This window comes from Mus pahari, chromosome 3 (genome assembly GCF_900095145.1).
Source record: "Mus pahari chromosome 3, PAHARI_EIJ_v1.1, whole genome shotgun sequence".
NCBI classification, from domain to species: domain Eukaryota; kingdom Metazoa; phylum Chordata; class Mammalia; order Rodentia; family Muridae; genus Mus; species Mus pahari.
The window spans coordinates 138,082,035-138,106,302 of record NC_034592.1 but is presented as its reverse complement, the minus strand read 5'-3'; the positions used below and the strand labels follow the sequence as shown (position 1 = coordinate 138,106,302).

The 24,268-nt window shown below is 46.5% G+C and overlaps 1 protein-coding gene across 1 annotated transcript in view; it reads left to right on the top strand.

Annotated features, from left to right (window-relative positions):
* Positions 1-4,265: 4,265 nt before the first annotated feature.
* LOC110317724 (ER degradation-enhancing alpha-mannosidase-like protein 2) overlaps positions 4,266-24,268 on the top strand; it is a 27,798-nt gene continuing 7,795 nt past the window's right edge. The window contains exons 1-8 of the mRNA XM_021192392.2: positions 4,266-4,472; positions 4,700-4,810; positions 7,023-7,062; positions 10,792-10,897; positions 14,960-15,085; positions 17,114-17,325; positions 19,723-19,864; positions 22,650-22,774. Of these exons, the coding sequence (XP_021048051.1) occupies positions 4,366-4,472; positions 4,700-4,810; positions 7,023-7,062; positions 10,792-10,897; positions 14,960-15,085; positions 17,114-17,325; positions 19,723-19,864; positions 22,650-22,774 (969 nt within the window). The 5' untranslated portion in view covers positions 4,266-4,365. The remainder of the gene's footprint in view (positions 4,473-4,699; positions 4,811-7,022; positions 7,063-10,791; positions 10,898-14,959; positions 15,086-17,113; positions 17,326-19,722; positions 19,865-22,649; positions 22,775-24,268) is intronic.

Genomic DNA, 24,268 nt, shown 5'->3' with positions numbered 1-24,268 from the left:
ATTAATGGTGTTGAGGCAAAGAGAGTACTAAGAACAGCCCATCCGCAGCCCATTTATCCAGCACCGTATAAATCCTTCTGCCAGCACACAACCCTTTCTCCCTCCTCCTTTCCCGCTCCCTATCTTCTGCGACCCCTCATTCTACCTCTCTTCCTCCATTTGGCACATGGTTAATTCCATTTGGAATGTTGTCCCAGTTGCATTTTGCCTCATGAGTATTTTTGAGAAGACTTCTGTGGTCGCTGACTGTTGCTTTCTGTTTTCTGATTGTTTTTCTTGCAACAATCCAGCGATTTGTTTTTTTTTTTTCCCCATACTGAGAGGTAGTCTCATTCATTTGCTTTCCAGACATAGAAATCAAGCCTCTAAAAGGGAAGTAACCAATCCAAGATCACACAACGACAGTGGCTAAACCAGTGATAGAACCACGACTTATTATCAGTACAAGGCTTACTCCACTCAATACACAGTCCAAGGTCATTGTTCTTGGGTACTGATGTGATCAAAGTACCTTCCAAACTCTACCCAGAGGAAGATGTGACTACTCTGTATTCCAAGTATCTACCAAACATTCAGCAACAAACATCTTTCCTTTCCAACAAAATTTGCATGGTCTACAAGGGAAAGGGCCATGGCCTGATTGCTTTGCCAAAGTAGTTTCAAACTCAGCACTAAGCCTCAAACCCTTGAGCATCAGAGTCATTGCCTGTGACTCCCTAGCACTACTAGAAATGAATGTAAAATGAACAGCGATCCCACAGGAAGACAGGGAAAAATTAGTATCAATTAAGAACAATATATATGCTGTTGATGGTGGTGCATGTTTATAATCTCAGAACTCAGTAGGCAGAGGCAGGTGGATCTCTGTGAGTTCAAGGCCAGCCTGGTCAACAGACCAAGTTCCAGGACAGCTAGGGCTACCCAGAGAAACCTTGTCTCAAAACAAAACAAAAAAACCAACAAAAACCAGACCAATACATTCAAGTCATTGTGCTGGGACTGATTTTTCATCTCCATTTTCCCATTTAATCTGAAGACATCCTTTCTGGCCTTTTCAATTTCTGCATTAAAATATAGAAATTGAGGTTTAGGGCACTTTGGTGACTCGTTATGTGTAAATATTGTAGTTGGTCATTTCACTGGACCACACCTTCCTGAGCTAGATCATAATATCACAAAAAGAGTGAGGGGGTAAAGCCAGGAGAGAAGAATTCTAATCCTTCTTCAGGGTGTAAAAAAAATATATTTTTTTTGTCTCATCAGAGAAATGTGAAATCAGTCACAAAAGAATTGTGAAATCTTGACTTGCTTCATTCTGTGAATGCTGAAAAGTTATGTTTTTTTTTTTTAAATCAGAGTAAGAAAAGACATTAAGAACCTGAACTATTTCTGTTCTGTTCATGGGAACACACATTACCAAATCCAGGCAGCCTTTTCCCACTCTACCTGCAGATATTTCATCCACACTGAAGTTCTGAATAGGAGACAAAAGCTAAGCTATAGGGCTTATGCCATGGAAAAGGATGCTTAGGCTAAGTTAACTTTCATCATAAAGAAAAGCTTATGTGCCTATACTCAGCTCAAAAGTAGCTCTCTAACGTCTCCATCATCGGTCCTAGAACCTGTGTTATCTTATTTGGAAAGAGTCCTTAAAGGTCTCATCAAGGATCTTGAGATGGGAGATCATCCAAAATTTTCAAGATGGGTTCTAAATAAATACAATAAAAAGGTGTTATGAAAGACAAGCAAAGGGAGATGTGATACGTAATCAAAGAGGACGGAGACAGAAAGAGGGACGTGCAGACGGAACCACAGACTGGAATGACACAGTTCTAAGCTGAAGGATTCTAACTGTCAGGAGTCTGGACAGACAAGAAGCAGTATGCTGGCTTGTTTTAGGTGACTTGACACAAGCTGTAGTCATCAGACAGGAGGGATCCTCAACCGAGAAAATGCTCTGTAGGCAAGCCTGTAGGACATTTTCTTAATTAGTGATCGATGGGGAAAGTCCCAGCTCACTGTAGATGGTGTCATCCCTGGGCTGATGGTCCTGGCTCCTACCAGAAAGCAAGTTGAGCAAGCCATGAGAAGCAAGCCCGCCCGTAAGCAGCACTCCTCTGTGGTCTCTGCATCAGCTCCTGCCTCCAGGCTCCTGCCTTGACTTCCCTAAGTGAACTGAGATTAGGAGATATAAGCCAAATAAGACTTTTCCTGCCCAAGCTGCTTTTAATCATGGTATCTTGTCACAGCAGTAGAAACCCTGATTATGACAAGCAGGCTCTCCTCTTAAGCATTAGGAAGGAGGGGAGGGAAACTTTTTCAAAATGTTGGTTTAAGCTCAGTGAAACTGACTTCTGAATTCCAGAAACAGGAGAATAAATTTCTCTTGCTTTAAGCTTCCATGTTGGAGATAATTTGTTACAGTAGCTTGGGAAACCTATACAGTGTCCCTGATACAGTGTCCCTGATACAGTGTCCCTGATACAGTGTCCCTGTGTTGTTATCCAGGTCTTAGTTTCTTTTGGTTTCCCTTCTATCTGGCTTGTCTAAGAAGTGTTTAAAAAAATATTCTCCTAGTGATTCAGTGTTGACTTTGCCATTATTATAGGCATTTTATGTGGTTCACTGAATCCTCCAACCCTATTAAGCAGGTATTAATATTCTTCATAATTTATAAATGAGAAAAAAGGTGAGGCCACACCCCTAATAACAATGCCCCAATTTAACACTGACACGCTGACCCTTGACCCACCTACACTAAAACCTCTTTATTGTATTTAGGACCCACTGCGGGTTAGATATGGAGTTTAATTTGCTTATCAACTGATGGCACTTTAGGACACTTCATGAGGGATATTTTCAAGAATGCTGGCTTGGGACTGGAGAGATGGATCAATGGTTAAGAGTACTAGCTGCTCTTCTAGAGCACCTGGGGTGAATTCCCAGCTCCCACATGGAGGCTCACAACACCTCTAATTCTAGACCCAGAGGACTCCATACCCTTTTCTGGCCTCAGAGGGGACCAGGCATGCATGTAGACAAAACCCTCATGTACACAAATAAATATCATGCTGTGCCCCAAACTTGCTTAAAACTCTTCACCTATGCTTATGTAAGCAGCCCTAATTAAACCTAATATACCACAATCACAACCACAAAAGATGACAGTAGGAGTGGTTTGGGGAAGAAGGAGGAGAGAAGGATGGTGAAGGCGATGGGGGAGGGGCAGTGACCAGAATATATTCATACATATATAAAATGTCAAAGAACAAGAATTAAAACAAACAAACAAACAAACAAACAAAAAACAGGGCCAAAGGAGGCAGAGTCGGCCTGCATTTTGCTCAATAAATGGAGCAGTCATTTCCCTCTGAATTTTTCAGCAAGGAACAACGCTGAATTAAAGAAAAGTTCAAGTTAAAAGGATCTCAAATATCAGTTTAGACAAACCCTTTTATAAACGTGGGTGCTGTGCCCAGGGGAGGAGAGGAGGCTTCTTTAGGGTTACATAGGTTATGTGTGAATGGTAGAGTCGTAATGAACCCCAATCTAGGGTTGTCTTCTATAGCTCATCGCACTGACCAAAGAGAAGGGGGTTGCTGTAGATAGCGCACCGACAGAGTCTAGGACCTAGCAAGAAAAAGAGTGGGAAAACTGGCCCAGATGTTCTTAAAGGAATAGTGCCGGGTCTTCATTCTCACCAGGGATGGCAGCCACTGAGACGGTCCAGGGAAAGTCCTGGGTTGATTTAGAGACTGAAGGGACCATGATTTCATGGCACCCTAAAGTGAAAGACCGTCATAAATATATGAATTCTTAGAAAAAAAGGGATTTCTGGAAACCTTAAGGCTTTGGGAAAATAATTCTAGAGTTTACTTACACAATGGTTTGGCAAACCCTGTGTCTAATAATAGTCAAAGCTGAACATTTTTCATCCATATTTACGTAGGCATCTGCTTAAATCTTGAGTCCCTGCTAGCCCCTCCTTTAAAAGGTATTTAGAAAAAAAAAAAACAAACAAAAATTAACTAGATGGCGCCTGTAAAGCGCTAACGCTTTACTTCACCGAAGGTGCTCAACAAACAGAAACTGGGATTGTGAAAACATCATTCACAGCGGCCACAGCAACCACTGTCTTTAAGACACGTTGATCTCCTCTCTGTAGACTAGAAATCCCGAGATGCTCTTTTGCCTGGGCTCCACTGCCCATTGCATCCTGGGCTTTGTAGTCAGGAAGTGAGTGGCTTCTTGCCCAACGCGCAGGCGTCGTGGTGTGTATCCCCGGAAGAAGCAGCCGCGGCTCGGAGGATGAGCTGGTGGCGGTGGCTGCAGCTGCTGCGGCGGCACTGACAGGACACGAGCTCTATGCCTTTCCGGCTGCTCATCCCGCTCGGCCTCGTGTGCGTGCTGCTGCCCCTGCACCATGGTGCGCCAGGCCCCGACGGCACCGCGCCCGACCCCGCCCACTACAGGTGAAGGGGGCCAGGCTCCCGCTCTACGGCTGGGGAGTGGCAAGCGCCCACCGGGCCCCTTCCCTTCCCTCCACCCCAGGACCCCCACCCTGACGAGCTCTGGTCCCGCTGCTGGGCCCTCGGCAGAAATCATTTGGTGGTACCCATTCTCCATCCTGTGTCTGGTCCTTTCTCCCGCCTGGTTTTGTGTTCTGGCCCCCTACCTTATTTCTCATCCCTCGAACCAGGGAGCGAGTCAAGGCCATGTTCTACCACGCCTACGACAGTTACCTGGAAAATGCCTTTCCCTACGATGAGCTGAGACCTCTCACCTGTGATGGGCACGACACCTGGGGCAGGTAGAGCGATCTTGAGGGCCAAGGGGGTTGGCCGGGGTCGTAGGAGGGCTGGTGGCTTCATGGTCTCACTGATTGTGGAAAGTTTCCGACCTGGGCTAATTCAACCCCTTCCCCTTAATCCAAACCAGCACTGTCAGGACTACACAGCTTTTCACAGTACAAAAAAGTCTCGGATTAACCTGGCAGGCGAGCCCTCTGGGCTCACCTCAGCAGGAACAGGCACCACCCACCCACGTATGAGGACTTGGGGACATTTCTGGAGTCACAAAATATTTTGAAAAAACTCCCGAGCGTCAGGAAACTCAACTCCTTCATTTTATAGGTGGGCACACAGGTCCAGGAGGAATGTTACTCCCCCCACAGTTAAGACACTTTGTACTTGGGGTACTCTGTATGACTGAAAAATATTTCCAGTCTAGCTTCATGCCAACTCCTCTCACCGCCGTACATACAAGTCACCTGATTCATATTCGTTTAGTAATGCTGTGTTACCATATCATCTTTTCATTTTCACTGGAATTAAAAACAAAAAAAAAAAACCCAGTCGAGCAAAGAATCATTGCATTAGGCAAAACTGACACTTTGGGCTGTAATCCTGAGTTGTTCTTTTTTTTTGTTTGTTTTGCTTTGTTTTTATAGAATGATTTATTGATTTAGTGCGCACCTGCGGTTTGCCTGTATCTATAACCATGTGAGGGTGTCAGGTTCCCTGGAACTCGACCTGCAGACAGTGTGAGCTGCCCTGTGGGCGTTAGATGAGCAACCAGTGCTCTCAACCACTGTGCCATCTCTCCAGTCGCCGAGGTCTTTTATTTTTTGCTTGCTTGCTTGTCTGAGATCGGTCTCGCATAACCCGGGCTGGCATCAGACTCACCACATCGCTAACAATGACCGTGAACTTGTGGTGCTCCTGCCTCTACTTCCCAGGTGCTGGGTTGCAGGTGCTCCCTATCACCCCTGCCTTATATCCTCATTCTACAAATATTTATACATGATAGCATGCTCTCTGATGCCAGGGGCTAAGCAAGTAAGCTAGGGACGTGTGCCAGTTTTCATTTTTTAGTTGGAACAGAAAGCTAGTGCAAACACATGGCTCACTGAGCAGGATAGAGTCATGCTTGCTAAGCATCTCATTCCTTAGGTCTACAACCTGTATATGTCCTGTATATCATTCTAGAATGTTCTCAGTTTATACGATTACACAGATGTGCATATATGTGGCATTTGTTTATTGAGATAGGATCTTGCTATATGACCCAGACTGGTTTTAAACTCTCAGCCCTTCTGAATCAGCCTCCCCAGTGCTGGGACTGCAGGCATATCCCACACCTGGCTACTGTGTGTCTTTGTAAAAACTTATTGAAGGTATAATTGCCATGTAATAAAATACCCCACTTAAAATGTATAGTAATCACCATCACAACTAGCAGATTAGAATACTTCTTTACCCTAAAAAAAGTGCCCCCCATGTATTATCCCTCTGCGGTGACTGGCCCTAACAGCAGCACATTTGCTTTCTGTCAGTATGGCTTTTTAAATTTTATTAGTATTATGTGTGTTTGCTTTGCATGAATTTAGGTGCACCATATGTGTGCAGGAGCCTGTGGGGGCTCCTGGCTAGAGTCCCCGGAACTGAAGTTGCCAGCAGCTGTGAATCCCCACATTGCTGCTGGGAACCAAACTCAGGTCCTCTCCAAAAGCAGTAAGAGCTCTCAAGCCCTGAGCTGTCTGTCCAGCCCCCTCCCCACACTGTGAAATGTAGATGAAAACATGTGGTGTGACTTACTTCATACACCGTGCCTTCCACCGAACAGCATGACCGTCTCATTAGTACACAGAACTCCCGATAACCTTAATAATGTCATACATTTGTACTTGTTTGTATCAGTTTGCCTGTCACTCTTCCACTTGTGAGCAACTGGTAGTTTCTAGCCTTTTGATGTCATAAGTAACACATTCCCCAAGTCTTACCATGCTGTAATTCTGTGCTGCCTCTCTATAGTAGGGAAGAATGCCAGAAGACATAGGTGAACTGTTAATTACAGAAGAGCTGCACCAGGCAGTCAAGGGACTCTGGGTTTCCCTCTGGTTCCTCTGTTATGACAGTAAGAGGGATGGATAGGGACATCGCTATGCCTCGCTTAGATCTGGGCAGTTGTGAGTCTGTTGTTTGATGTTCTTACGAAGCAGCGGGACTTTTGTCTTTTCACAGTTTTTCTCTGACGCTAATTGATGCCCTGGACACCTTGCTGGTAAGTATCCCATCTGTTTGTTTCCCTCTCTGTCATTGCCCAACCGACATCCTTCCTCTTTTGATAGCGTGTCTGTGGGTGCAAAGTAAATTCCTCCCGTAGGCATTTCATCTCATGATTCTGAGCCACCAGGCTCTGGTTACCCAACTGCATAGGAGGGAATGCCAAGTTCCAAGAGAAAACAACTCACACAGGTTCGTTCGTTGAGCAAATGTTTACAGAGGACCTGTGGCAGACATGCACAGCTCAGTGAGAGACAGAGGGACGTTGACACCATCCTTTTCAAAAGCTTATAGTCTAGTTTGCCACGTGCAGTGGCAAAAAGAGAATAACAAAGCCAGTCACTCTGTCACGTGCATGACTTGTGCGAAGTCCTTTACAGGTTATACTGGTCACTTTCTATCATCACAGTGACCACACGGGAGAACATCTTAAAAGGAGGAAGAATGTATTTTGGCTCACAGTCCCAGAGGCCTCATACATGGTGGCCCACCCCATGTGCTTGGACAATAATGTGGCAGAGATGCTTCTTTGTCTCATGGTTGATAGGAAACAGAGGTCAGGAGACAGGAATGGGCCAAGGACAAGATACCCACCCCACGTTGTGCCTCCCACCCCCAACTTACTTCCTCCACTTGATAAGGTTTCCATAACCTGTGCTGCCTGCTGGGAACCTAGACTTCCCACAGTTTGTCATGATTGCTTCTTACTCAAATTGCAACACATGCATTGTGCTACTTAGTCCCGCCCCATAGTCTCCTGGCTTTATTATTTCATTATTTTATTCCTTCTTACAGCTGAGGAAATATGATTCTTAGGAATGCAATGCTTAGAAAGATAAAAACAGAACTCGGACTTAAACTTAACTTTCTGTAACACCAATCCTCGATTGTCTTCTGCCCTGCTTACCCCCACCAGGGTTTTGTTGTTTAGCCAGGCAGACCTCAAACTTGGTAATCCTCTTGCCTCAGCCTCCCAAGTGCTGAGATTATAAAGATTTACCACTATGCCTGGCCACTCCTCATTTTTATATATCTATAATATTTATATGACTATGAACACTATGTAGATATGGTTTGGCTTATACTTTTTATTTAATGTTAATTTGTATGTTTCTATCTATCTATCTATCTATCTAATATTTATTGAGGACAACTATGTACCAAGCACGGTGCTAAACTTTGAAGTCAAAATGGTAGGTTCAAACAGAAATGACCTCTGCTTGCCTAGAGTTTGAGATGTTAGCACCAGGATCAAAAAATAGCTATAAAAGATGATAGCCACAGATTGAGGCCAGAGCTCTGTATTGCAAAGGTCCAAACACAAAATGCTCTGGTGTGTGCCTTTAGCTCTGGCACTCAGAAGGAAGAGGCAGAGACACAGGCAGGCTGATCTCTGAGGTCAAGGTCTATGCAGTATAGGAGATCCACTGGTGTTTCTTACGTACAAGACCGGAAGTGACGAGATGTCTGCTTTGAGATCACTGACCGCCTTGTAAAGTAAGATTTGTGTTCTCATTCCCAACATTTGTCAAGTAATTGCTTCCTGAGCTGTGTCTGGCACTCTGAGGAAGTACAAGAACGGGTGATGCCTCTGCCGTTGTGAAGGGGAACGGAGACCCTGACAGTAGTATACGCAGAGCTCATAAGGACTTTTCAAAGAAGAGAAGGTTAAAAGAAGTACCAGGCATCCTAGAGTAGGAGACACAGGCCAGGGATGGGTTGGATTTACAAATGGAAGAACATTGGAGGGAGCTACTTCCGGTGGAGGAAACAGGAAACTGAGGAAGACTGGGCACGGAGGAAGGTGAATGGTGAGAGAGACAGGACAGAGGTAGGCTGGCTCCAGGTCCTAGAGAAATTGAGTGTAGGGATAGTCAGGAATTGTCTGGGCTGCAAATTGCAGAGCTTCAATTCAACTGACTGAGATAAGAAGACAAACTTACTGAATCAGGTAACTTAAAAAGTCCAGGTCAAGGCTGACCTCAGACCCAATCCAGACAGACAAATGACGTCAATCAGAGCCCCCTTCCACCTTTTATCTCTGCCTTCTTGGTTGCTGTGTTCTCAGTCTCCATAAAAGGTCAGCCAGCCAATTGCCGTTCCTATCCTCCCTCCCCAAGTTTAAGAAACAGTGTGTTCAAAGAATCACCCTTCCCCCTTAGTCCAAGCAGTAAGTCTTCATAGGTCAGGCTTGGGTCACATATATATTCCCGAACTGTCTCTGGTGAAGGGGTATGGTATTATGGCTGATCCCAGTAAGGCACCCACTTCATAGCTGGGGACATGGGGTCCTGAATTACAGGAGTGACTCTGGGAAGAAGAGTATTCAAGGGAAATTTGGGGTGATGTTAGCAGAAAAAAAGGTAATACTATATGCCAAGCTAGGTGTGCTGGCACGTGACTGTGGTGGCATGTGACTGTAAACCCGGCGCCTGAGAGTTGGAGTCAGGAATATCAGCAGTCCAAGGCCATTCTTGCCTTACATAGTGAGTTCGAAGCCAGCCTGGTTTGTACAAGAACATCTCAAACAAACAAGTTTGTTCTCTCTCTCCCTCCCTCTTCCTCTCTTTCCTTTCCCCCTTCCCTATACCCTCTCTCCCTCCATGTATGTATATTCATATACAACACATACATGTATATACAAGTATATATGTAGATGCACACATATATATCTAGCATTTGGCTAGATTTTACCAGATTTATTTTCCCAAGTAAAAGAAAGGAAAGGATATGGTTTAGGTGATAGACTACTTGCCTTCTGCATGAAGCCATGAGTTCAATCCCCATCAACCTCAGATGAATAAGAACCACAAAGCTACATGAAAGTGTGGACTCATCCTTTAAGCATACCGTTTGGGGGCTGGAGAGGTGGCTCAGTGGCTAAGAGAACTGTTACTCTCGCAGAGGACCTAAGTTTCAGTCTCAGTACCCATATGGTGGCTCACAGCCATCTGCAACTCCAGTGCAAGGAGATCCAACCCCCCTCACCCCACACACTTCTAACCTCCAAGAGCAGCAAGCGCCAACGTGGCACTCTTGACTATAGCGGCAAAACACTCAAACACGCAAATAACCTTTTCAGAAAGGAAAAGAAAAGCCAAAAGGTAATTTTTTTCTCTTTTAGCAATGAGTCAGCTACTTGACTATGCCATCAGAGACTGAGGCCCTTTGTCATTTCCTAGTCACCCGTCGTTGGCTTTCATTCTCATGTTTGACCCCATGGTGAAACACAGCTGCCACCACACCAGAAACGGAGTCTGCTTCCAAGGCAGAAGGCAGGGACAGAATAGAAACCATGTTAGCCATATCTGCTATCAGGAGAAAATTTGTTCCCAAAGGTGTACTTCACAAGGGTCCCTGTTGGGGTGACACTGCGATCTCTCACCGCAAAGGAGACTGAGAACGGTAGCGGCAGGACTCTTGGCCTCTGTGGCGGAGGCTTTGGGATAAAGAGGACCGGGAAGCAGCTGGTACTGTTTTCCACAAAGTGGGGAGGACAGAGAGGTAGAAACAATTGCTGTCCATTTCTGATCCCTGCTTTGTTTACGTGGGATCCCTTTAAATGGGTGCCAGGAAATCATGCAGGCTGGGTTTCTGCGAGGTTGCTGGCTCAGTGTAACCGAACCCAGGACAGAGAGGTTCTGACTGAAAAGTGTGGGTCACACCAGCACCTGAACTGTTTTCATGCCCAGAGGAGCCATGTGGTCAGGGTTCTCTTTCATTCCAGATTTTGGGGAATACCTCTGAATTCCAAAGAGTGGTGGAGGTTCTTCAGGACAATGTGGACTTTGATATCGATGTGAATGCCTCTGTGTTCGAAACCAACATCCGAGGTAAGGGTTGCATTTTAGAGCCTATAGGAGAGATTGGAGTTGTCACTGACAAGCACAATGGCAGGCGAGGCCTTCAGGCGTCCTCTTTCCAGGGCACTGCTTCTGACTCGTGACTTACAGCCGTGCTGCCTTCTGGGATGTCTTAGTTAGGGTTCTGCTGCTGTGAACAGACACCATGACCAAGGCAACTCTTATAAAAACAACATTTAATTGGGGTAGGCTTACAAGTTCAGAGGTTCAGTTCATTATCATCAAGGCAGGAGCATGGCAGCATTCAGGCAGGCCTGGTGCAGGAGGAGCTGAGAGTTCTTCATTTTTATCTGGAGGCTGCTAGCAGATTCTGACTTCCAGGCAGCTAGGATGAGGGTCTTAAGGCCCTATGCCCACAGTGACACATTTATTCCAACAAGGCCACACCTCCAAATAGTACCACTCCCTGGGCTAAGCATATTCAAACTTTGACATGGGATAAATAACATTTATTTGGAGTTTGAGCAAGAAAGGTATAACTCTGCCTTCTTGGAACTTATTGTAGCCAGTAGACCTTTGTGGGATAATTGAAATGTTTTTTGATTTGGTTTCTTTTCTTTTCTTTTAATTTCTTAAATTTTTTTTGCTTTTTGAAACATAGTCATACTATGGTAACTCTGGCTGGTCAGAAACTGGCTATGTGGTCTACACACAGCTCAAACTCAAATATCTGCTGTCTCTGCCTCTCTAGTGCTAGGTTTAAAGGCATGTACCACCACACCCTATTTTTTCTTTTTTTGTTTGTTTGTTTTTGGGTTTTTTGAGACTTGGTCTCACACTGTTGCCAAGGCCAGATCACAGCTCACTATGTAGTACTCAAAGTCATCCTTTTGCCTCAGCCTGCAGAGTGCTGAGATCATAGGCGTGAACCGCCGCACCCAGCTCCCATTTTCCCTTTTATTAATGTTAAAATTGTGCATAGTTTCTTCTAAAATAGTTTCCTTAACAAATCGAGCAACTACTTACCAAGTCTAGAAGTGGTGAGAAATTAATTCTACTCTCTTCCTAAATGATAGACACAACTCGGAGAACATCTTGACACATGGTCTATAGTTCCACATTTACAGTTGAACTTGAGGTCTACTTAGCACCGTGTATGCATGTGTGTTCCTGCAAGTGTGCATGCATGTGTATAGCCAGGGGTCAGCTCTCCGTGTTACTCAGCAGCAGTGGTTCACCTTGTTTTCAGACAGGCTCTCACTGGGACCTGCGCCTTGCTGACTGTGCTAGGCTGACAGGCCAGGGAGCTTCCTCAGCACAGGGCCCATGAGTGAGTGTGCACCTTCACATTCAGCATGGGGCCCATGAGTGAGTGTGCACCTTCACACTCAGCACAGGGCCCATGAGTGAGTGTGCACCTTCACACTCAGCACGGGGCCCATGAGTGAGTGTGCACCTTCACACTCAGCACGGGGCCCATGAGTGAGTGTGCACCTTCGTACTCAGCACGGGGCCTATGAGTGAGTGTGCACCTTCACACTCTGTTTTTGTGGATGTTAAGGGTGGGATTATGGTCTTCACACTTACAGGGCAAGCACTGTACAAACTGAGCCAACTCCCAGCCCTGTCACCTACTGACACCACCTTTTGACTGTGCTTCAGCATCTCAGGTCTTATGTGTGCTCCACCTTTTCTCTAAAGAGTTTCAGAGTTTTCCTTTGTGTGGCTGTGCTGCAGGCAAACTTTCTTAGGTTTTGAGTGCATGAAGAAGTCTTTGCCTGACTGCCTTGGCCTTTGTGAGATGTTATCACTGCCTGCAGAGCCTCGGCTAGATATTCTCTCTACCTTCTGTCAGACTTGCCCCAGTGCTTTGTCTCAGTTCCTCTTAGGCAGGGAGAAGGGAAACCCAGAGCTCAAGGCCACAGGTTATGTTTTGTCCTAGGGCACTTCCTGGTATCTAGTTAGCCGTGTATTTCCAGTCACAGAATTGCTGTCTCCATTATATGTCCTGAATATTGTGTGATAAATCAAAAAAAAAAATGATGGGGGTCGTGACAAGCATCTTCTCATCTGACACGGTGACAGAAGAGTGACAAGCTGAAGGGAACAGAGCTTTAGAATTGGGCAGGCTGCCCTACCAGCTGTCAGACAGGTAGTCCAGGGCAAGTCAGTTTGCTTCTCTGAACCTTAAAATTCATGTCTGCAAGATGGGACAGCAGCACCTAGAACCTGGTCTGTACCGGGGGCTTCAAAAGGGGTCACTGTCCCCGTGACCCGCCAAGGGAAAGCTTTGTTAACACTATCAAATAGTTGGAATTGAGGGTGACTTTATTGCTTGTTCTAAAACACTAGTTGTCAACCTGTGGGTCTAGACCCCTTTGGGATGGCTTTCACAGGGGTTGTGTAAGACCATCAGAAAAGAAAAATGATGTCATGACTCAGTACCAAAATTACAATTATGAAGTAGAAACAAAAATAATTTTATGGTTGGGGGTTAAACTGAGGGCCTCAGTGTTCGGAGGGTTGAGAACCACTGCTTTAAAATATTTTAAGTTTTTAAAGGTGTGTTACATTTACTCATTTATCGTATGGTGTGAGTGAACCCAAAGACACAGCGTATGTGTGGAGGGCAGAGAACAACTTCTCCCCTCCCACCATGTGGGGCTGGGGATGGGACTCAGGTTGTCAGGCCTGGCAGCAGAGAGAACTCTCTGAGCTATCTTGACGGCCCTTTAAAAATGTATTCTTTGAGATTTTCATAGCTGTATATACTATACCTTGGTTATATCCAACTCAAATCCTTCTTCTCACTCCCTCCAGAACCTGCCCCCAATACTTCCTCCACCAACCTTCATATCTAGTTACTGCTGCCTGCCCATGGTTTTGTGGTCATCCATTCAAGCATGGGCAGCCTAGCAGTGGCCAAACTGCTGAAGAAAATGATTCCCTAACCCTCAGAGCCATCAGTTACCAGTGGTTGCTCAGGTATGGCTGGAGCTGCGTGAGCTCCCGTCCCATTCATACTGGGATGCTTACTAGCCCGGTATTGTGCCGGTAACCACCGCAGTTGTGAGGTCAGCAGTGCAGGGGCCATATCATGTCCCAACACTTCCTCCATCCTCTGCCTCTTGCATTCACTCCATGTCTCTTCCAAGCCTTGAGTATGGGTCCAGATGCTCTGTAGACTGAGTGTGATCCAGATGCCCTGTGGAGTGAGTGTGATCCAGGTGCCCTGTGGAGTGAGTGTGATCCAGGTGCCCTGTGGAGTGAGTGTGATCCAGATGCCCTGTGGAGTGAGTGTGATCCAGGTGCTCTGTGGAGAGAGTGTGATCCAGATGCCCTATGGAGTGAGTGTGGTCCAGATGTTCTGTGGAGTGAGTGTGATCCAGGTGCCCTATGGAGTGAGTGTGGTCCAGATGCTCTGTTGAGGGCTGAGCACTAAGCAGTTACTTCCCCTCGGCACTTTGACCAGTTATGAACTCTGGTCTGTGCGTGGAGAATAAGTGGAATGCTACAATACTGACTACTTTCAGAGAAGCTCTTTCTGCAGCACTAATCTGTGAGTATAAAAATAAATATTTGAAAGGCGTTTGATAATGTGCCTATATAGTAACCCAGCAGTAGTAGGTTCCCCTCTAGGAACCTGTGACCTCCCTCACCATGGGCTTTTGATCAAGTTTATGTTATGAAGACATACGTTTTCTCCTGTGGAGCTAGCCTCAAACCTAATCATGAGTCCCGTGCCAGTGTTGCACCAGTGAGCAGTCTTGGAAGACTGGTCAGTCCTGCAGCATTCAGGGTTCATTGCTGGGGAAGCATATTGACACTTTCCTCCAGTCTGCATAGCACCTTGTGGCACTATGAAAGCCAATAGGATTGTTTGTTTTCCAAGGTAGGATCTCACTGTATAGTCCAGGCTAGCCTTAAACTCTGTCTCTACTTCCCAGGCACTGGGGTTAGAGGTGTATGCCACTCTTCCTGGGTAGAAATGGCATTTTCATCAGCTCCTTCCTAGTGAGGCACAGTTGTAGTTTGCATAAGAGAGAAGCTGGCCCTGAGGACCCTGACACCTGTGTTTTCTGCCATCTCCAGTGGTAGGAGGGCTCCTTTCTGCTCATCTCCTGTCAAAGAAGGCTGGTGTGGAGGTGGAAGCTGGGTGGCCGTGTTCTGGTCCTCTCCTCAGGATGGCGGAGGAAGCAGCCCGTAAACTCCTCCCAGGTAAGAGCCAGGCGGAGATGGGGGCGGGGCGGACTCACTATGGAGCTCTGACTGGCCTGTAACTCACTATAAAGACAGGGCTTACCTTGAGCTTTTGACAGCCCTGCCTCTGTCTCCAGAGCTGAGCTGACCACCATGTCTGGCTCTAGTCTTCGCTTGCTGGAGGTAAAAAATGATAATGCTGAGATTTTCCCCTGATTTTGTTTTTTAAAACCTCGAATCTTTATTTCTGGCCCTTTGAAAACCACCCACAATCAAACCCAGAAGAGTTTTCACTGTAGAAAGCAGTAGTGTTCTAAGCATTTTCAGGTCTGCTTGGCCAAGCTGATGTTACTGCTGTCTGCAGGTATAGGCCAGAAGTGAGTCTCTCAGGTTCGTGGTCCTTGCATTTGCTTCAGTGAGCACTCTGGCCCCCTCCCAAGCCACATGCTGCTAGGGTAAGAGGACCCCAGGGAATAGCTTTGGTCCAAGCATTAGGAGCTGTGAGTTCTAGACTTTCCTCTGCCACACAGTATCTTGACCACATCCCTCTTTCTGCTCCATGGCTCAGTCTCTCTGCTAACCGTAGTTCTTACCTTCTAGATGTGCCTATTAGACGGCTAATCTAAGGTTCGACAGGAGAAGATGCTGGGCCCAGATAGGAGGGATTGGTTTCTGTGGTTAAGCCATGTTCAGGACTTCAAGCCAAGCCTCACTGTTTTTATCCAGTGGGGCCATCAATGCTCGGCCGGCCGTGTCAGCTGGACACTGTGTTCCCTTCTGGGTGTGGTAGAAGTCTAGGGATCTCACGCCCAGACACGTGACTGCTGCTACATGCACTCTGCTAGCTCCTTGGCCACCTCACTTATTTGTCTCTCAAGTGCAGCATTCGCCTCTCTGCCCCAGGGAGGACCAAGGCAAGAGGGCCAGCTGGGTTCAGGTCTCACAGCCCATGGCTCACAGCCGTGTTCCATGTGACTCATCCTTATTGCCCCTTCTGTTTTTTTCCCATTTAAAAATGATTTGCAGTGAGTAATATACATATTCTAAAGTCCATATTGAGTAATTAGAAAGCCAGCATCAGTGCAGGTCTCAGAGGATTCTCAGACCCTGCTTTAATACTTCCTGTCGGTCCCTAGAATATTCCTTTGAGCCCTTCTTGCTTGTGACCCTTTTTCCTTGCCTGCCCTGTGCCAGAAAGCAGGGTTCATTCCTCCAGCAGACAACAGGTCTTACAGCGCTTACGAGTTTTGACAACTTAGTTCACAATTTGGTGACGTGTAGACTGCCCTGACATTGTTGCCCTTTGGGCCTGGAGAGGAAATCTCTATCCTGGGCTCATTGTCAAGTTCTTCCCTGGACGTGGGGTAGGATGGGCAGAGCCCTGGGCTGGATTTGAAGGGGTGAGGTCAGGGCAGGCATTTCCAATTCCTTCTCTGTATGACTCTCCTATGTGACCTTTAGCTGAGTCACTTGCTGCTGGCGTGATGCTCCTACCTGTAAGTAGGGGGTTGGATTGTATCAGTGGTTTGGTTTGGTTCCTATTTTTAGATTTTATTTTAAAAATAATTTTGTCCTTGAACTTTTATTCAAATCAGGGATCTAAAATGGACTCCTCTACCAATCTGTTTCATTTGGTGAGAGTCTGTGAGAAACTTCCAGTGTGGCCCCACTTCAGCGTAAAGCGTAAGCCTTCCCTGCTTCACACTCAGTTACCTGCCTGGCTTTGGAAGGCATCGTGTGAAAGTAAAGTAGTAAAATCAAAAGTTGTGCCGGCTAACATGAGGTGTGGAGTGTGGCAGCTGGGAGATCAGCTCTTTCCAGCTCTCCTTACCACAGTGGGAACCCAAGGTGACACAGCATAGTGTTTGACCGCATCTGGGTTAGGCAGTTCAGGGTCCTGCAGTGCGACATACTATCTTTCTCTGGCTCAGACACAACACCCAGGAAAAAAAAAGAAAGCAGGGCTGACTGAGGCCTAAAGCTTGGGTTCTAGCCACCCATCTCCCTTCTTCTTCTACCTGGAGTCATAAGTTTCTGACGGTTTAGCATTTCAGACCCCCACGGGCATGCCCTATGGAACTGTGAACCTGCTACATGGCGTTAACCCTGGAGAGACCCCTGTTACCTGTACAGCAGGGATTGGAACCTTCATTGTGGAATTTGCCACCCTGAGCAGCCTCACCGGTGACCCTGTGTTTGAAGATGTGGCTAGAGTGGCCCTGATGCGTCTCTGGGAGAGCCGGTCAGATATCGGGCTGGTAGGTCAGCTCTTGGCTCTCTTATATGAGCCAAGGCTTCTGTGTCCCCCATTTATGAGACCCAGAGGTCTAAGGAATGAGACCAACCAAGGGAATCTTACAGTGACTGTAGGTGTGGTCCAGGGAACCAAAGGTAGACCGAGCCTCCGTTTACACTTTGCCACAGAAGCTGTCTTAGCGGTTTCTGATGTAGCGATAAAACACCATGACCAAAAACAACTGGGGTGGAACGCATTTATTTCATCTTATAGCCTGCCGTCCAGGGAGGTCAGGGCAGGAGTTTGAGGCAGACACTGACTCAGAGGCCATTGGGAGTGCTGATCACTGGCTTGCTATCTATGGTGCTCAGCTGGCTTTCTTAGAGCACCCAGGACCACCAGCCCAAGGGCTCCACCGCCCACAGTGGAAACTTCTCCATCAGTCTGCAGTCATGAAGAAATGCTCAGAGGACAGTCTGCTAGGGGCATTTCTTCAGTTGAGGTTCTGCCCTCCAAAATGACTCTAGCTGTGTGAAGTTGGCCTAAAACTGGCTGGCACAGGAAGGAAGAGAGGCAGATGTCTCGTCCTTGGAGGGAACAGGGTTATGGTACAATGTGAGCCTGAGCCTTTCTTAATTCTAGGAAGGAGTCATACACTTCACACCCCTGACTCACTAACCATAGGTTATCAGTTCACCTGGCTGTTGCAAAACTGTGTCCTCCTCAAACACTAGTGCTGAGAGATGTTCAGTGGCTGTTCTGTGAAAACAAAATAATTCCAGAACAGTTACATTAGGGGATTCTTGCATATGGTATCAGGATTTTTTTTTTTTTTTTTTACTATTTTTAGAGTCATGAAGAACTTGAACAGAATAAAAGTTATTAATTGCAATGGTAAAGGAATCTCTTTCCCAAGCATGTTTGACCTGAGGGCTTCATTTTCCCTTCAGTTCCTATTAATAAATAGAAGTTGAAGACATTCCGGGCCAGCTAACCCTCAAAGCTAAGCAAATCCTACCAGGGATAAAGCAGTGAGACTAACAGCAATTAGAACAGTGACACTGGATTAAGTTCAGTGCTAGATTCAAGCTGTAGCCCTGCTGCAAGGCTGTTGAACCTCTCTGGTCCTCAGATACTCTAGCAGTGATGTTACCGTATTAAAGACTGTGCTGAGCCACTCTAACTCCTTGTGTTTGAAAGTGACTTTATGCAGAGTTTTGTGCTGGTAGCTTAGAGAGTGGAGCATGTCTGAGGAATCAGAAAATCCCTTTAGATGCCCCTCTGGAGGCCCATGGTAACATCCTTAGTCCACTGCAGCCAGGTTTTTCTACAGCCTTGGAACCATGGTGGGCTTAGATGGCACCCTGTCCGTACCCCTTCTCCTTTACCATCCCTGTGGACTTTGGGCAAAAAGGTGGGAGACTACTCTGCTTTGCTTTTGGCTGGAAGTCCCACGTGCTGTGAACAGTTCTCCACCGTGGCTGACACTATGGTGTCTGTGGTGCGCTCACTCTGAGGAGCATCTTCTGTACTGGTTTCCAGATCCCCGCAGAGTTGTCCTCAGTGACCTCCGGTGACACCTGCCTAATCACTCCCGAGATGGGTTGCTTCCCTTGCCTGTTTCACTTGCCCCTCCCACCCATACTGGTATTTCCAGGAACTCCAAATGAAGGTCGTTCAGTCTTCCTAGATGTGAGTTCCTGAAGTAACACAGAATGCTTAGCTGTATCTTCTTCTCAGTTGATTGTAAACCAGCTGAAGTGAGGCTTCCAGGAGAGTCCAAGTTATATGGAAAACTCTTTTTAATGTTTACCTTTAGAAGGCTTTATAGTCATGGGGTTCATACACAAAATGTATCCAGTGACACTGGATCCCAGTGTCACTCTGATCCCTCTGATCCCAGCCCCCCAGCTGTTTTAATTCCTTTCCATAGAAGAAGCTTCTCTCTCAGCTTCCTAAGTCTTTCCTGAATGTGTGTGTGTGTGTGTGTGTGTGTGCGTGTGTGTGTGTGTTTGGCTTTTTGATACTGAGGATGAAACTGGGGTCTTGCAGATGCTAAGCAGACATCCCACTGCCGAGCTTCATGCCCGGCTCTCCTGAGTTTCTAGACACTGGAGTCACAAACTTGCCTTGAGTCCAAGACAGATTCTAGAAACCAGTTCTCACCTCTCACCTACACTCTCTATGAGCAAGAGCAAGTATGTTAGGTCATTCTTTCGTTCTCATTTTTGTCTAGTGTGCTAAGAAGTCCTTTCAAATGTGCACGAGCCGTGTCTCCCCAGGAGAGATGTGCAGGAAGGCTAGCTGTGGTGCAGCCCCATGCCCTCCTCCATAGGTGCATGTCTTAAGGAAGTACTGAGGTGTCTTACCAGGCAGAGTGCTAAGTATGTCCTTCCTGAGGACTGTGTTTCTCTTATAGGTTGGCAATCACATCGATGTGCTCACTGGCAAGTGGGTGGCCCAGGATGCAGGCATCGGGGCTGGCGTGGATTCCTACTTTGAATACCTGGTAAAAGGAGCCATCCTTCTTCAGGACAAGAAGCTCATGGCCATGTTTCTAGGTAAAGGGGCCGGATAAGGGGGCTTCTCCTATGGCTCTCCTATGGATTGTGCTCTATTGTATGTGTCATGTTACTGCCAACTGCCGACAGAACCTACCCGCTCTGCATCCAGAGCCACTGAGGGTCTTCATGCACACTGTGCCTCTTTGTAGTTTCTTTTTCTGTTTTATGGTCTGTTTGTTTGTTTTTTAAAGATTTATTATTTATACAGTGTTTTGCCTGCATGTACACTTACAGGCCAGAAGAAGAGGGCACCAGATCTCACTCTAGATGGTTGTGAGCCACCATGTGGTTGCTGGGAACTGAACTCAGGACCTCTGGAAGAGCAGCCAGTGCTCTTAACCTCTGAGCCATCTCTCCAGCCCCCTGTTTTATGGTTTTGTTTGGTTTAAGTTTTGTTTCTATTTGTTTTACTTACTTATTTATGTATTTCTGGTTTTGAGTCAGTCTCATGTAGCCTAGACTTATCTTAAATTCTTTATAGCCAAGGATAACCTTAAACTCTTTATTTTCCTACCTCTACCTCTGTTGTGTGATACTATTCCTGAGGCTACAAGAACAAACATCTCCCAGATAGGGAACCAGTGGCATACTGATACCACCAAGATCCATCTTGGTGAATAGTGAGTTTTATTGGGGTTACATAGAAATAAGTGAGGGTTTACTTATAGGAGCAGAAATGACTCAAAGACACCAAAACATCACCAAAGCCCACCCCAGCACGAGTGACAGCTCACAAAAGCCGGAAACCTGGCAAACAGCTCAACAGGTCGGAGAGCCTCTTCCAGGCCACTCCCACAGTCCGAGGCTCTCCAGGAAGCGAGCTGATCCCTGCATCTATTGGGCAGCTCTCTACTTCTTCCGGGTGGCTGGATGCTAGTCTGAGCCTGACCAGGCATCTCAGCTTGCCATAGAAAATCGCTAGGCAGCCCTTGCAGCTTATATATTGTTGCTGAGGGAGGGGCCCAGTATATCTGGTTGATTTCAGGGACTTCCTGAAGCCTCAGAGTTGTTTACTTCCTGAGCCTTCTGAGTTTGCCCGTTGCTTACCTCCTGTTGTCTCACTTCTTTTCTAACCTGTGTCTTAATGAGCTTCCCTCCAACATGGAAGGCTTTCATCTTGGAGCGAACCGTTACACAACAACCTTTCAGGCTGCTGGGAGATACTGCTCTGACTGGTCTGGATTCCCTACCTCTTGGCCACTTCACGTGGTACTTGCTTCTCCTGGTGTGTCTTCATGTATCTCCGTTCCATCCTCCCTCCAGAGTTTAGCTTACATGTCCTACTTAGTTCACAGTACACATCTCAGAGTACTGAGCCTTTGGCATCTGCCCTGCGCCTTACTCATTTCTGGGTTTCTCCCAGTCTGTAGCCGGACTTTTGGCTACTTTCAGGGTTCCTTTTCCTACCACCTTGCTCCACTCCTACCTTTCCAACCCCCAACACTAGGTAGGAGAGAAAGAAGGCTAGAGGGAGAAGGGGATGTCAGTATCATTAGACTACTTTCTGCTGATGAGGGGCACTGAGTTCCTTGGGGACAAGTTTGATCTTCACTGCCAGGATATCCAATTTCATCTTCTCATTTCTTTCTTTACTTTGGTGGTGGTGGTGTGTGTGTTTCGAGACAGGGTTTCTCTGTGTAGCCCTGGCTGTCCTGGAACTCACTCTGAAGACCAGGCTGGCCTCGAACTCAGAAATCCGCCTGCCTCTGCCTCCCAAGTGCTGGGATTAAAGGCATGAGCCACCACGCCCTGCATCATCTTCTCGTTTCTTGACAGGACTACTTGACAAACCACAAAAACAGCAACCAGCAGCAGCAGTGGCAACAGCAGTGGCTCTGCCCCTCTTAGGGCCCTAGCATTTCACCCTTTCAGGAGTCCTCATAAATCCAAGTACCATACACTTGCAGAAACTATCTGCCGCTGGCAAAATCACACCCCTGCTAGAGCACAGCGCAAACCATAGTCAGCTTCTTTAGAAAAGCAGGTCCACATCCCACACCTGGGATCAAAATAAAAACATGTCCCTATAATATTTATGCATTTTTTTTTAAAGAAACCAAAGTTCTCAGTACAGCAGTCCGTTAAGCTATGCAGTAGGTCACATTTACCTGGTGAGTAAATACATTGAGCTTTCCGGCCAGCAGACACTAGTTATAGCTCACATGCAGGGTTGTCAGGCACACAGCGATAGCCATCACAGCTGCTGTTGATTTATTTGGTGCATAGTTACTGGGTCCACTGAGATACCAACACTGCACCAAGCTCTGAGCATGGCTTGTTTAATTCTTATTACATTTTTTGACATAGCGTATGAATTGGTGTCTGCATTTGGTTTGTCCAGATTACATTTATTATATATATTTATTATGCACTGTCCTAGTGGTGGGGATTCTGCAGTGAACACAAAACTAAACTCCTGACTCACGTCCTAGGGGAGAATTGTCACCTCAGCTTCCCACTGACGTGTCTGCTCCAGTGGGAGACTTTTGTCTAGTTGAAAACCAGATACTTTTCCAAGTGTTCACAGATTAGACCTGAGGCTAAGGCGAGCAGATCATTTGCCCCAGGTCATAGCCAGCGTATGGAAAAGGAAGAACTAGGCTTGAGCCTGGGCTTTTGAAGCCATGTCCCTTTCTAGTCGCCTGCCCTGATGTATCCTGACTTGCTTCAAGGCTGGGCACTGCACTGTATTTCAGAGCATCTGCATGCTTCTGCTTCCATTGTCCAGGCTTGTCTGTCTCTTCAGTCACCTGTGTCCATTGTCTCTTCCCCCGCCATGCAGAGTACAACAAAGCCATCCGGAATTACACGCACTTCGATGACTGGTACCTCTGGGTGCAGATGTACAAGGGGACCGTGTCCATGCCCGTCTTCCAGTCCTTGGAGGCCTACTGGCCTGGCCTTCAGGTAAGACTTGTCGGAGAGAGTGATGTTTCCCTGTGCTGTGATAAGACAGGATTATTCTGTTGTAGCAAATGAGGAACTAGCTAGACAGATCCAACCTAAACAGGTTTTCACAGGGAGCGTAGGAGAGGACTCCCCAGTTGGCTGTGGGTTTAGTGCCCCCTGCAGCATCTCACAGCATTGCTCCAGGCTGTGCAGGAACAGAGGACTGCTGGTAACAGCTGCTTTTCCACTGGGCATTTCTTTCAAGTTCCCTCCTTGACACAGTGGCCTGCTCTGCCCACCATCCTGATTTTCCCCCTGATACAGTAGATAGAGTTATAGTTAGAAGGGACCTTAGAGCCCATCTAATCTACCCCTACCTACACCAAAGTATTTCACCTACCAAAATATTTAATAATCTAAAAATGGCTTTTGTTTGCTTTTGCCTTGAGACAGGACCAAACATCCTACACAGGCCTTGAATGTACTTTGTAATGGAGAATGACCTTGAACTTCTGATCCCCCTGCCTCTACCTCCCAAGTGTTAAGAGAAAGACACTTAAGAGGCTGTGAGAATGGACAGCCAACCTTGTTTACACACACACACACACACACACACACACACACACACACACACACGTGCACAGGAATTTGCGTGTATAGAGAGTCAAGGAAACATGAAGAAACAAAGATTGATGTTGCACTACAGTAAACCACTAGGAGTAATAATTAAAATTTAAAAAAATACTTATGTAGAATTTAAAAAAATAGGTAAGTGACCCAGCCATGGTGGCATATACCTTTAATTCCAGTACTTAGGAGGCAGAGGTAAGGGATCTCTGTGAGTTCAAGGTCAGCCTTATCTACATAGTGAGTTCCAGGGCCAACAGAATCATATGGTAAAACCCTGTCCGAAAAAAAGATACATAGGTAGGTAGGTAGATAGAGGACTCTATGGTCTTAACAGTAATTGATACCCTCTGACCCACAAGTTCTCTTTCTGGATATTTGTCTCACAGCAACATTTTCATATGCTTCAAGTGGCACACAGGCAGCATTTGTTGCAGCATTAATTGTTTAAAAAATGGCGAAAGACTGGGAGCCAGCCAGATGAGTACCTACAGAATGGGTTCAACTACAGCTCAGGTGACAGAACGCTGTGCGGCTGCAGGAACCGAGGGCCCTCTTTGTCTTCATGGAAGAAAACTAAGATAAACGATTGAACAGATAGGCAAAGTGCAGAGCAGTGTTCAGAAAGCTGTGTGTAGTGTAGGACCACACCACACTCGTTTCCTTACGTCTACGTAAAGAAACGTGGAAAGTTTATAAAGCCCACTAGTAAACATGGCTGTCTGCTGGAGTTGTGGAATCCTCATAAGTCTTAGCATCCATACTCAGCCTTTCCCTTGTGCTTAGAATTTTGGGGGGCTGGTGAGATGGCTCAGTGGGTAAGAGCACCCGACTGCTCTTCTGAAGGTCCAGAGTTCAAATCCCAGCAACCACATGGTGGCTCAC